The following is a 12,650-nucleotide window of genomic DNA, read 5'->3' as shown; positions in this document are numbered from 1 at the left end:
CCGGTAGCTTAAACTCATGCTGGGCATGTGTGTGTCCAAGATACCGAGAGGAGAATGGAGGAGAAGGGATTGTCATGTGACCATCCTCCCTGGGGGGTGATTTCTTGCTTTCTGTCTCTCTGTCTCTCTCTGCCTTTCTGGTGAGTGCACGTGCCCTATAGCAAAAACCTCTCCAAAAAAAAAAAAATGTTTAAGTCTCTGACAGATAGAAAATGAAAACTAATCCTGACCACTGTATTTAGAAACTCTGTGTAGAATATGAGCAGATAGGAATTTGATTCCACCCTGAGTCCTTTTCAAGCCTAACATCCAATGATGATTGATATTTGGCAAAGAATTCACAGACAATGAAGAGAAAATATTTTTTAAAAAATGCAGTCTGCTTTAAAAGAAAGAAAGAAAGAAAAAGAAAGAAAGAAAGAAAGAAAGAAAGAAAGAAAGAAAGAAAGGAAGGAAGGAAGAACAGAACATTAAGAAGCTTCGATGTTAGCTAGCAGGTGGCGCAGAGGTTAAGGGGGCTGGATGCCACAGGCCAAGGGCACAGTTCCGGTCAGGACTGATGCCTTGAAAACCACGCCAGATGTGTGTGCAAGCGTACCCAAAATCCTGAGAAGGAAGAAGGGATTGTGGGATGGCCATCCCACCTGGGAAGTAATTTGTCACTTTCTCTGTCTCTCTCCAGTGAGCTCATGCCCTATAGCAAAACCAAAACCAAATCCTAACAAAAACAACTTCTACACCATCAACACTTGACTTCAAAACAGAGGGAAGCCTGTATTTGCTCCACCCTTACCATATCGATGATGCTTTTGCCCTTTTAGCTGAGAATCGGGAACCGAGACAGGTCACCTGATCTGCCTTAAGGTACTCGGTATGTCAGAAATTAAGATATGTTCCTGGCACCCGGGTCTTTGAGCTCCTGACCCAATCTTCCACCCCAGTTCTGTTGGACAGGACCTTCCTTAATTCCAAGGCACACAAAAGAAAGCAGAGCCAGAATCTAGTCAACAACTTTTATTACACTCACATAGTTTGTAGAAAAAGGAATATTGCAAACGGGTCAGAGTTGTATAGAAAAAAAAAGAAATCCAGGCTTGTACACGTGGCTCTATTTACATCTGGGAGCAGGGCGGTCCCCACATCAGGGGCAGCAGCTGCACTTGTCTGAGGCCCCTTTGCAGATGCAGCCCTGGGCGCACTTGGCACAGCTGGCGGGACAGCAGGAGCAGCAGCCTGGGGAAGAAAGCAGAGGGTGAGAGGTCAGAGCACACGGAAGGGGCATCTCACCTCCCTGCCCCAACAGAGGGCCTGGCACAAGCTCTGTCCCAGCCTCAGAGGACCCTTTTTAAGATGGCACACTGAGTCTGGATACAATGGGTGGATTTTTGGGGTGAGGGTCTTCTTAGGAAAAAAGTTGTCCAGCCCCACTTGAGCTCTGGACAGGACAGAAAGGCCGTAGAGGCAGTGATAGGGCCTATCAGTAACAAAGGACGTCCAATTCCCCAAAACCAGATGATGAAGTGAGAAAAGTCTTAAAGTATCGGGTCTGAGTTTGACCAGCTTGGTGCGCTCTCCGGGCCTCGGTTTCCCCCATTCTAAGAACGAGGCCGGAAATCGACGACCTCTAGATTCTGCCGCTGAGGCTGAATCAAGTGTTCAGGAAAGGAGGTGATAGGAAGCTGGTCATTGGTCTGCTCCTGCCTGCTGAGTTCTGGGTTCCCTCTTCTGACTCAGTCCAGTCCCCAGGTTCCCAGGCAAGACCCCCACACTCACTCTTCTTGCAAGAGGTACACTTGCACTCTTTGCATTTGCAGGAGCCAGCGCAGGTGCAGGGGCTACCTGTAAAGGAGAGAGACAGGAAGTGAGCCCTGAGTCAAGGCAGGACATAACCGCAGCCCATCAACATACTCCATGCTCAGGTGCCTGTTGAATCCTGGCAGTTCTTGCTCAGTTCAGGGCTGAAGAAAACCTAAAGGACCTTGTCTCCCCTTAGATTCGGATGGGCTGGTGCCCTCCACAAGGCCTTATGCTGGAATCCCCGAAAAGGCAACGTCCCTTGCCTCCCTCCCATCCAGCCCAGGCAGCTCCAACGCTGGACAGAGCTCCAGGTCTCAACTCAGTAGCGACCTGAACAACTTCCTGGCTCACACCGCCCTGCAGTTTATCCTCTGGGCTCTAGAATGGAAAGACTTGGGGAGATGTCAGATGTTTTAGGAGGCGATGAAGGTGGCTGGGAAGAGAGAAAGCATTTCAGCCAGAAATTTCAGCCAGAACTAAAGACGTGCCCTCCTTTAACCCCAGGAATATTGTTTTCTGGCCCAGACATGTCCACTCTAAGGACCAGAAAGCCGGAGTCCCTTACCAGTGGCGCAGGAGCAGTTGGGATCCATAGCGAGAGAAGGGAGGTCGGAGGTCCAAAGCAACTGGCGAAGAAGCACTCGGGCTTTGGGAGGCGCATACCGGAGTCTGGAGCCGCCAGCTCCCTTTATAGTAAGAGAAGGTGGCCCGGGCGCAAAGGCCCCGCCTCTTCCCTTGCACTCGCCCCTGTACCCGCCCGGCTGAGTCAGCGCCACCCGCACACGGTCCTAGACTGGGTTGAGCGCAGCGGGCGGGACGCGCGCACGAGTTCCCGGGAGAGCGCGGCTCGGTGCGCACCGCGAGCACCACCCCTTTGGTGCCCGTTTGCGCGGGAGGGACTGTGCGCCCGGCGGTACGCAGTGTCTCTGTCACTCTACTGGCTCTTTCCGGTTTCACTTTGTTCTCCGAGCTTTCCAGGAACCCAGCGTCAGAGTCCTGGCTTATTCCCCAGCCCCAGCCCCTGCTCCTTGTCCTCAGGTTTGCCTCTCCCAGAGTCCGTGTGCAACCTCAGCCTTGTGCTCACGTCCCAGGATCTGCGCGAGCAAGTGGGGAGCGCAGCTAGGGAGTCGAGCGCAGAGGACTGGCCCTGGATGTGACCTTTGTGTCCCCTGCCCTGCTTGTCCCTGTCCCCACTCTAGTCCTTGGTCCCTGTTTCCTCTGAGAACAAGGCAGACACAGGGCCCTGCTCTCTCCCCTTCTTTCCATTCTCCAGCTCTGAATGCATGTCGAGGGGACTTCAAAAGTTCCTGGGAAAATGGAATTAAAGTGCAAGTTTGTTTTGGTGCCAAAAAAATTGTGAAAAAAAAAATCCATACATAGTTTTTTCCCCCTAATATTGATTTCCATGAAGTATTTTTTAATAGCCAGAGGGCACAGAGAGAGAAGAAGAAAGTGCCTTCCATAGGACGGTGTTCCCACAATCTCTTCTCCATTTCTCCATCCTGTCAGGACTGGGAGCACACGTGCACATGAGTTTTTCATAACTCCGGTTAGGATTTAATCCCCTGCTGGCTGTGTGAGACCGGGTTCCCTTAGCCACTAGGCCACAGCCAGCCCTCTAGGAACTTTTTGAAAACCCCTCAAAAGACACAAGTCTTGTTTTTTTGCTGACACCTCCTACAGCCTAGTCTGCCTACTACACAGGAGAATGCAGGTTCCCAAAGGGAGGGTACCCCCAGGAAGAGATCATTGCAAGGGCCATACAGACCCAGCATTAAACAGCAAAGGTTATTTCTCTTTAAGTATTCCTGACTATTACATAGGCCCTGTTCATTTGCTTGAAGCCTCACAACAGTCCTGAAGGGAAATTGTTTACAAAACCATTTTTATATCCAGACAGCTACAACAGAAAGAGTTTAAGTCACCGGGACCAGCAAGTGGTGTGGTGATTAAGGTGCTTGACTCCCACAGGGATGACACATTTGAATCCGGGACCTGGTGGCTTACTTTCTCATTTTCCTTCTCTTTCTGGTAAGCACACGTGTCCTACAGTAAATTTAAGAACAATAATAAATACAATTAAATAAATAATTATTTAAGAGTTTAAGTAACTAGCCCAAGGTGACATAGATGGGAAGGGGGTGTTACTGCTGCATTTGAATCCAGTTAGCTTTGAAGTGGAAAGAAGTGAATAATAAAGCTTCTCTTTGGCCTAGGTGTATCTAACTGCTTAAAATCTTTTTTTTTTTTCTGTTTACTTTATTTCATGATTTTGCCAAAGAGCACATGGTGCTCTCTGGAGGTAGAGAGAAAGAAAGAGAGTTCTCTATGGGGAATGGTCACATCGCAATCCCCTCTCCTCCATCTCTCTCTCTCCTTTTGGGGTTTTGGACACACACATACACACACATACACACACACATACACATATTCCAAGTGTGTTTTTCAAGCTGCCAGGTCCAGGACTTGAACTGTACAGCTGGCCATGTGGGATCCAGCTGCCTTAATTATTCTTCCACTGGCTGGTCTGACTTAAAATCCTTAAAACACAAGCAAGCATCAAGGTCAATCCAGAAAGCAACAAAAGTGATATGAAGGGACATGCATAATTTCATACTAGGTCTGGAAGTGAAATGGGTTCTCATTTATAGCAATGATGAAGTGTTTGCTTTCTATATAAATAGACTTAAGTAAATATGAATTGGGGGCTGACAGGTGGCATGGTGGTTGAGGGCGCTGGACTCCCACGTGGCTGACCACAGTTGAAGTCCCATACTTGGTAGCTTGCTTTCTCAGTTTCCCCCTCTCTCGCTCTCACCATGTCCTTCTCTGGTCAAATTAAAATTAATTAATTAATTAAATAAAGTTCAATAAAATAGTTCTTTAAAAAAAAAGAAAAACATTGGTAACAACAGCTTAATGGCTATGTCGCTGAACTCCCATGTCGAGTTAGCCAAACGCGGTATGAGTCCAGGACCCAGTGGCTTAAACTCACGCCAGGCACATATGCATGCGTGCCCAAAATCCTGAGAAGAAAATGGAGGAGAAAGGATTGTGGCGTGGCCATCCCCACTGGGGGGTGATGTCTCTCTGTTTCTCTCTGTCTTTCTGGTGAGCGCACACGCCCTGTAGCAAAAACCTCTCAAAAAAAATTTGCAAAAAATATATAAATTGTTTCCACTAAAAATGTTAGGCAAAATGACAGTGCAGTGGGGACAGAGATGGCAGGCACCCTTCTGCATCTGCTAGGAAGAACACAAACTGTCTTGTTCATCAGGTTTTTTCCCAGTGTGGATTTCTATTTGCAAAAGAGTTGGAGGACTCTCTGTAGGCCACAGGTCACATGATCACATAGTTGATGAGAATGGCACAGGACACACAAACACAAAATGGATTATTTGTTTGTAATAAGTCTCTCTTGTGCTATGAATGAAGATAATAAAGCAATATCTTTATATTATATTAATATTATAGACCAGTTGAAGTCAGCTAGGTGGCGTAATAGTTAAGACAGTTGGATCTCACATGCTCAACTGCATGGTTTGAGTCCTGGACCCAGCATCTTGGAAAAATACACCTGGCATGTGTGCATGTGTGCCCAAAATCCCAAGAGGAGAATGGGGGAGAAAAGATTGCAGAATGACCATTCCCACAGGGGGGTGATTTCTCACTTTCTCTCTCTCTTTCTCAGCCTCTCTCCAGTGAGTGCACATGCCCTGAAGTAAAAACTAAATTAAAAAAATAATTATAGACCACTTACCACTTGTCAGAGTTCACTCTAAGTCCTTTTCATGCATTAACTCATTTACTCCTATAAGCCAGATCCTATCCTTGTCCTATTATTGTACCCCTTTTACAGAGAAGGATTTGAGCCAGAGAGTGTGGGTATGTCACCCAATTTTTTTAAGGATTATTTATTTAATTTTACTTCTTGTTATTATTATTTAATTTGCTTTAAGGCACCTGCGCTCACCAGAGAGAGACAAAGAGAAAGTGAGAAAGCAAGCCGCCAGGTCTGGAACTTGAACTACAGTGGTTGGCCATGTGGGAGTCCAGTGCCTTAACTATCATGCCACGTGCTGGCTCCTGTCACTCAAATTTAAATGACCCAGCTGGGATTTGACTCATGAGGCTGACTGCAGCATCCTACCTTCAACCTACATTCATGCCTCCATGGCCTGTGAAGCATGAGGACACGGAGACGGGGACAGGGGCAGTGGTGGGAGACCACTGAGCTGCAGTCAGCTCCCTCTTCATTGCTCTGTGACTGGCTTCTCTGCGCTTCAGTGCCATCTATCAAGAGAGGGTACAATAGAACTAACCAACCAAGGGCCCCTCCAGCTCGGAGCTATGAGAAAGGGTTTGGCATGCCCTGACTCCATGGTCTGCCTCATATGGGCTGTGGGACCTTGGCAGGCTGCTTAACTCGTCTAGAAGACAGCACCGTCTCACCAGCTCCTGCACATTCTCTCTCTCACCGATCCTGTGAACACCTAATGACAAGAAGGTTGAGAAAGGCTTTTCCTCCATCCAAATGCTAATTAAAATTAATTAATTAATTAAATAAAGTTCAATAAAATAGTTCTTTAAAAAAAAAGAAAAACATTGGTAACAACAGCTTAATGGCTATGTCGCTGAACTCCCATGTAGCCAAACGCGGTTTGAGTCCAGGACCCAGTGGCTTAAACTCACGCCAGGCACATATGCATGCGTGCCCAAAATCCTGAGAAGAAAATGGAGGAGAAAGGATTGTGGCGTGGCCATCCCCACTGGGGGGTGATGTCTCTCTGTTTCTCTCTGTCTTTCTGGTGAGCGCACACGCCCTGTAGCAAAAACCTCTCAAAAAAAATTTGCAAAAAATATATAAATTGTTTCCACTAAAAATGTTAGGCAAAATGACAGTGCAGTGGGGACAGAGATGGCAGGCACCCTTCTGCATCTGCTAGGAAGAACACAAACTGTCTTGTTCATCAGGTTTTTTCCCAGTGTGGATTTCTATTTGCAAAAGAGTTGGAGGACTCTCTGTAGGCCACAGGTCACATGATCACATAGTTGATGAGAATGGCACAGGACACACAAACACAAAATGGATTATTTGTTTGTAATAAGTCTCTCTTGTGCTATGAATGAAGATAATAAAGCAATATCTTTATATTATATTAATATTATAGACCAGTTGAAGTCAGCTAGGTGGCGTAATAGTTAAGACAGTTGGATCTCACATGCTCAACTGCATGGTTTGAGTCCTGGACCCAGCATCTTGGAAAAATACACCTGGCATGTGTGCATGTGTGCCCAAAATCCCAAGAGGAGAATGGGGGAGAAAAGATTGCAGAATGACCATTCCCACAGGGGGGTGATTTCTCACTTTCTCTCTCTCTTTCTCAGCCTCTCTCCAGTGAGTGCACATGCCCTGAAGTAAAAACTAAATTAAAAAAATAATTATAGACCACTTACCACTTGTCAGAGTTCACTCTAAGTCCTTTTCATGCATTAACTCATTTACTCCTATAAGCCAGATCCTATCCTTGTCCTATTATTGTACCCCTTTTACAGAGAAGGATTTGAGCCAGAGAGTGTGGGTATGTCACCCAATTTTTTTAAGGATTATTTATTTAATTTTACTTCTTGTTATTATTATTTAATTTGCTTTAAGGCACCTGCGCTCACCAGAGAGAGACAAAGAGAAAGTGAGAAAGCAAGCCGCCAGGTCTGGAACTTGAACTACAGTGGTTGGCCATGTGGGAGTCCAGTGCCTTAACTATCATGCCACGTGCTGGCTCCTGTCACTCAAATTTAAATGACCCAGCTGGGATTTGACTCATGAGGCTGACTGCAGCATCCTACCTTCAACCTACATTCATGCCTCCATGGCCTGTGAAGCATGAGGACACGGAGACGGGGACAGGGGCAGTGGTGGGAGACCACTGAGCTGCAGTCAGCTCCCTCTTCATTGCTCTGTGACTGGCTTCTCTGCGCTTCAGTGCCATCTATCAAGAGAGGGTACAATAGAACTAACCAACCAAGGGCCCCTCCAGCTCGGAGCTATGAGAAAGGGTTTGGCATGCCCTGACTCCATGGTCTGCCTCATATGGGCTGTGGGACCTTGGCAGGCTGCTTAACTCGTCTAGAAGACAGCACCGTCTCACCAGCTCCTGCACATTCTCTCTCTCACCGATCCTGTGAACACCTAATGACAAGAAGGTTGAGAAAGGCTTTTCCTCCATCCAAATGCTGGGGCAGCATCTTATCCTAAAGGGCTTTGTGCGAAAAGTCATCTACATGCCTTTCGTTAGATTCAAGTCAGCAAGGTAATGGTTCTTTCCCCCAATTTCTTTTTCTTTCTTTCTTTCTTTTTTTTTTTTTTTTTTTTAAAGATTTTTTGGCTATAGGGCACATGTGCTTGAGAGAGAGACAGAAAGCGAGAAATCACTCCCCAGGGGTGAAATCCATGCTGAAATCCCTTCTCCTTTATTCTCCTCTTGGGATTTTGGGCATGCACACATATGCACCTGGTGTGAGTTTTAAGCTACTGGTGCAGGACTCTAACCACAATAGATTACATGGGAGTCAGAGATATAGCCATTATGCCATTTCCTGCTCCCCTCTCCCCAATTTCTAGTCAACAGTTATTCTTCCCAGGGAGCATCTCCCACCCTTTTTTCTTCAAGCAGATGAGCCTTTCCCAAGGAGCTAACAGGATTCTCTTTCCAGAACATTCCTGTGGACCAAATGGTTCTAAAGCCACTGTTTAGTAAGCCCTAACCAGAAATCAGGCCACTATGACATTTAATCCTTACATTGAGATAATCTCCACTTTAAAATGAGGAAATAGTGGCTCAGAGAGGTCGACCTACTTATTCAGACCACACAGGCAGGAAGTGGTGAAGTGGGCTCTGAGAGAGGACCGCCTGACACCAAAACCTATGCACTTGGTCCAGGCCGCCTTCAGAACCCTCTCTTCACCCAGGGCACCAGCAGGCAAGCACGGTCCTGACTCCAGTGCCAAATGACTCAATTTTGTCTTTGAACATCAGACAGCACTCCCTAAGCAAACAGCCAGCTAAAGATTTTTTGGCTATAGGGCACATGTGCTTGAGAGAGAGACAGAAAGCGAGAAATCACTCCCCAGGGGTGAAATCCATGCTGAAATCCCTTCTCCTTTATTCTCCTCTTGGGATTTTGGGCATGCACACATATGCACCTGGTGTGAGTTTTAAGCTACTGGTGCAGGACTCTAACCACAATAGATTACATGGGAGTCAGAGATATAGCCATTATGCCATTTCCTGCTCCCCTCTCCCCAATTTCTAGTCAACAGTTATTCTTCCCAGGGAGCATCTCCCACCCTTTTTTCTTCAAGCAGATGAGCCTTTCCCAAGGAGCTAACAGGATTCTCTTTCCAGAACATTCCTGTGGACCAAATGGTTCTAAAGCCACTGTTTAGTAAGCCCTAACCAGAAATCAGGCCACTATGACATTTAATCCTTACATTGAGATAATCTCCACTTTAAAATGAGGAAATAGTGGCTCAGAGAGGTCGACCTACTTATTCAGACCACACAGGCAGGAAGTGGTGAAGTGGGCTCTGAGAGAGGACCGCCTGACACCAAAACCTATGCACTTGGTCCAGGCCGCCTTCAGAACCCTCTCTTCACCCAGGGCACCAGCAGGCAAGCACGGTCCTGACTCCAGTGCCAAATGACTCAATTTTGTCTTTGAACATCAGACAGCACTCCCTAAGCAAACAGCCAGCGGGACTAACTGTGGTCATTAATTACAAGTCACCTAGGGCCACCCTCCGTCCTCATAAATGCCACCACACCTTCAAAACTGCAGAATCTGCCATCGCCCCTGCAGAGGCAGGCATGAAGTACCCACATACACTCCAGCTTGCTGGGAAAGTGCTGGGCAAGACCCACCTCATCCCTGATAACCAAAGGTTGGAACATCAGAGGAGCAAGATTTCAGCCTGACCTCGGGAGGCACTTCCAGAGGTTCAGAGCCAGCCACAGCAAGGGAAGTCTCAGGGATAGCAAGAGCCCAGTCACTAGCACTAGGCAAGTCAAGAGAGATGGTTTCTTATAGGGAGGTCTGGGCCAGTGCTGCTCACGGTGCATGAGCCCCTCAGGGAGGTTGGTCTGGGATGCATCCACAGTTATGTACGCCGGACAACAAACATGTGGTATTTGCGATTGTTTTATTTTTCCTATGTTGTCTTGTTTTGAACTTTCCCTATTGGATATACATTTTGCTCACGCTAATTTGTTTTTCTCTTTCAAAGCTTAGTTCTCTGACAGATTCCCGTACCCTAATATCACCTAGCACAATGTTCTTGTGTTTTAGCTGAGAAACGGAAGTGGAGACACAGAACCTGATCTGTCTAAGGAAACTCAGTATAGAAGGAGCTAAGGTATGTTCTAGCACCCAGGTCTCTGGGTTCCAGTCTAATCCACAACCTCAGCTGTTGGACCAGACCTCCCTTATTCCCAAAGCAGACAAAGGAAACCAGAGCCAGAATCAGGTCAACAACTTTTATTGTCATTCACATGTATCATAGAAAAAGGAATGTAGCAAATGGTCAAGAGGGTATGGAAAAAAAAATTCAGGCTTGTACACATGGTTCTATTTACATCTGGGAGCAGGGCTGGCCCCCATCAGGGGCAGCAGCTGCACTTGTCCGATGCCCCTTTGCACACGCAGCCCTGGGCACAGTTCGCACAGCCTGCAGGGCAGCAGGAACAGCAGCCTGGGGAAGAAAGCAGAGGGTGAGCGGTCAGAGCAGACTCGCCAGGCACCTCCTCCATCCCAGTCCCAGAGGACCCATATTGGAGGTGGCATCCTATGCCTGGAGACGAGTGGTCATCTTTGGGGTGAGAGTCTTCCTAGGAAAAAGGTTACCCAGCCCTACCTGAGCACTGGACAGGTCAGAGAGACTGATAGGCGACAGAGGAAGGCCAGTTACCTGGAGCCATACATTTAACTGAGAGAAGTCCTCAGTTTCTGATCTGTACTTGACTGGCTGCTGTGTACTCTGGGCCTCTTTCCCCTTTCTGAGAATGAAGAAAACTTCTAACATTCTTCTGCCTTTGATGCTCAATCTGACCCCGGGGAAGGGGATGCCAGGAAGATGGTCACTGACCTGCTGCTGCCTGTCTATCTTGGGGTCACTCCCCTGCCTCCTGGCTAGGCCCCAGACTCCCAAGGTAGACCCCACACTCACTCTTCTTGCAGGAGGTGCATTTGCATTCTTTGCATTTGCAGGAGCCGGCACAGGTGCAGGAACCACCTGAAAGGAAGAGGGAGACAAGTGAGGCCAAGGGTGATGCTGATGCGGGCTGATGGCAACAGCAATTGGTGGTGAATGCTCACTCAGCAAGTCTGGTAGCACCGTTCCCACCCGGGGACAGTGAAGTCTAAATCCACACCTCCTCACCGCCTAGACTTGGTTTACATCCATAATGTGCTATGTCCCATGCCTCTCACCAGCCACGATATTCAAATGCCTGGAGGAGCTCAGCCTAGCAGCCCCTGATCACCTGGAAACAGGGCAGGTCACTCATGAGCCTGAAATCGCCCTTCCTCCGAAAAGGGAGGCATTGGGAGGAAGTTCACACTCCAGGGGATCACAAAGGCGCTCGGGAAGAGGGAAAGCACTAGAACTATGAACTATAAAGGAACCACTTCAGCCAGAACTCAAAACGAGACGTCACTGCTACGGACATCTGTCATGAGGCCGGAAAATGCCTACTGGCCAGAAAGCCGGCGTCTCTTACCAGGGGCGCAGGAGCAGTTGGGGTCCATCGCGAGATGAGGTGAGGTCGGAGATCCAAAGCAACACGCGAAGAAGCACTCGGGCTGTGGGAGGCGTGTCGCAGCCTGAGACCCGCCAGCTCCCTTTATAGTCAGAGGCGGCGGCCCGGGCGCAAAGGCTCCGCCCCGGCCCTTGCACCCGCCCCGCTGAGTCCGAGGCGCCCGCGTCCTTGGCTGGGCCGAGCGCAGCGGGCGGGACGGGGGCACAGGTTCCGGAGAGAGTGTGACTCCGTGCGCACCGCGGTCGCCGCCCTTTTGGTGACCCGTAGCTTGGGAGGGGTTGCTCTGCAGTACACGGCGTCCTTAACGCGCTGTTGCCTCTTCCCGAATTTCCTGAGGTTCCTGCCGTCTCCGGCCTCGGGTGTTCCGGGAACCCACCCTGGGGGATTACTCCCATCCCCAGCCCCCGCGCCTTGTCCTCAGTTTTGCCTCTCCCGGAGTCCGTGTGCAAACGCCGCCTTCTGCTCACGTCCCCAGATCAGCACGACCCGGGAAAGCTGCGAGGGAGTTGGGTGTAGAGGACCTGATAGGGATGTGACCTTTGTCGCTCCCAATCGCCTGCCTTTGTCCCCACCCTGGTCCTTAAGTCACGTCCCTCATGTGCACAGGTCCACCGTGAACAGGGGTCTGCCTCTCCTTTCCATTCTCCAGGTCCTAGTCAGGGACCAGGCCTCGCTCTCATTCAATCCCTGCATTGAGATACAATCTCATTTCTGCAAATGAGGAACTGGAGGCTCAGAGAATTTGAGCAACTTGCTCAGGCCACCCAGCAAGCAAGTGAAGTGGGGGTGTGAACCAGGACCGTCCAACACTAAAATCCGTGTGTTTGGCAACTTACTCATATGCTTGGCAAACACCAAAGCCCACGCACTTGGCCCAGGACACATTCTGAAATCCCTTCACACAAGATACGGCTGGCAGGTACCGTCCTGACTGCTAGTCTAAGAGACTCCTCTTACTCTTTGATTGAGCATCAAACAGTATTTCCTCAACAAATAGCGGGGAATACTAATACTCAGCATTAATTCGTCAGTCAGTCA

General features: G+C 48.6%; 2 protein-coding genes across 3 annotated transcripts; both read right to left on the bottom strand.

The window, feature by feature from the left end:
- Positions 1 to 999: 999 nt before the first annotated feature.
- Positions 1,000 to 2,516, bottom strand: LOC102488372 (metallothionein-1E-like). Its single transcript, XM_006148400.3, has 3 exons — positions 2,363 to 2,516; positions 1,774 to 1,839; positions 1,000 to 1,233 (listed from the first exon to the last, which is right to left on the bottom strand). Exons 1-3 carry the CDS (start codon positions 2,388 to 2,390, stop codon positions 1,142 to 1,144), a joined length of 186 nt encoding a protein of 61 aa, XP_006148462.1. The 5' UTR covers positions 2,391 to 2,516; the 3' UTR covers positions 1,000 to 1,141.
- A 7,801-nt stretch (positions 2,517 to 10,317) lies between these two features.
- Positions 10,318 to 12,147, bottom strand: LOC102487940 (metallothionein-2B-like). Of its 2 annotated transcripts, XM_027771845.1 has the most exons (4): positions 11,574 to 12,147; positions 11,021 to 11,086; positions 10,763 to 10,850; positions 10,318 to 10,546 (listed from the first exon to the last, which is right to left on the bottom strand). In XM_027771845.1, exons 1-4 carry the CDS (start codon positions 12,005 to 12,007, stop codon positions 10,427 to 10,429), a joined length of 708 nt encoding a protein of 235 aa, XP_027627646.1. In that variant the 5' UTR covers positions 12,008 to 12,147; the 3' UTR covers positions 10,318 to 10,426. The 2 variants fall into 2 exon arrangements, with proteins under 2 accessions (XP_027627646.1, XP_006148461.1); XM_006148399.3 differs by lacking the exon at positions 10,763 to 10,850 and having other exon boundaries at positions 11,574 to 11,720.
- Between the last annotated feature and the right edge of the window lie 503 nt (positions 12,148 to 12,650).

This window comes from Tupaia chinensis, unplaced genomic scaffold (assembly GCF_000334495.1).
Source record: "Tupaia chinensis unplaced genomic scaffold, TupChi_1.0 Scaffold000235_1, whole genome shotgun sequence".
NCBI classification, from domain to species: domain Eukaryota; kingdom Metazoa; phylum Chordata; class Mammalia; order Scandentia; family Tupaiidae; genus Tupaia; species Tupaia belangeri.
This window is presented reverse-complemented; position numbering and strand designations above follow the sequence as displayed.

Coding starts and splice junctions, on each gene's coding strand:
- LOC102488372 (XM_006148400.3), bottom strand. CDS start 2,390: ATGGATCCCAACTGCTCCTGCGCCACTG. Junction 1,840..2,362: donor CAACTGCTCCTGCGCCACTG/GTAAGGGACTCC, acceptor TCTCCTTTACAG/GTAGCCCCTGCACCTGCGCT. Junction 1,234..1,773: donor GTGTACCTCTTGCAAGAAGA/GTGAGTGTGGGG, acceptor TTTCTTCCCCAG/GCTGCTGCTCCTGCTGTCCC.
- LOC102487940 (XM_027771845.1), bottom strand. CDS start 12,007: ATGGGAGTAATCCCCCAGGGTGGGTTCCCGGAACACCCGAGGCCGGAG. Junction 11,087..11,573: donor CAACTGCTCCTGCGCCCCTG/GTAAGAGACGCC, acceptor TCTTCCTTTCAG/GTGGTTCCTGCACCTGTGCC. Junction 10,547..10,762: donor AGTTAAATGTATGGCTCCAG/GTAACTGGCCTT, acceptor TTTCTTCCCCAG/GCTGCTGTTCCTGCTGCCCT.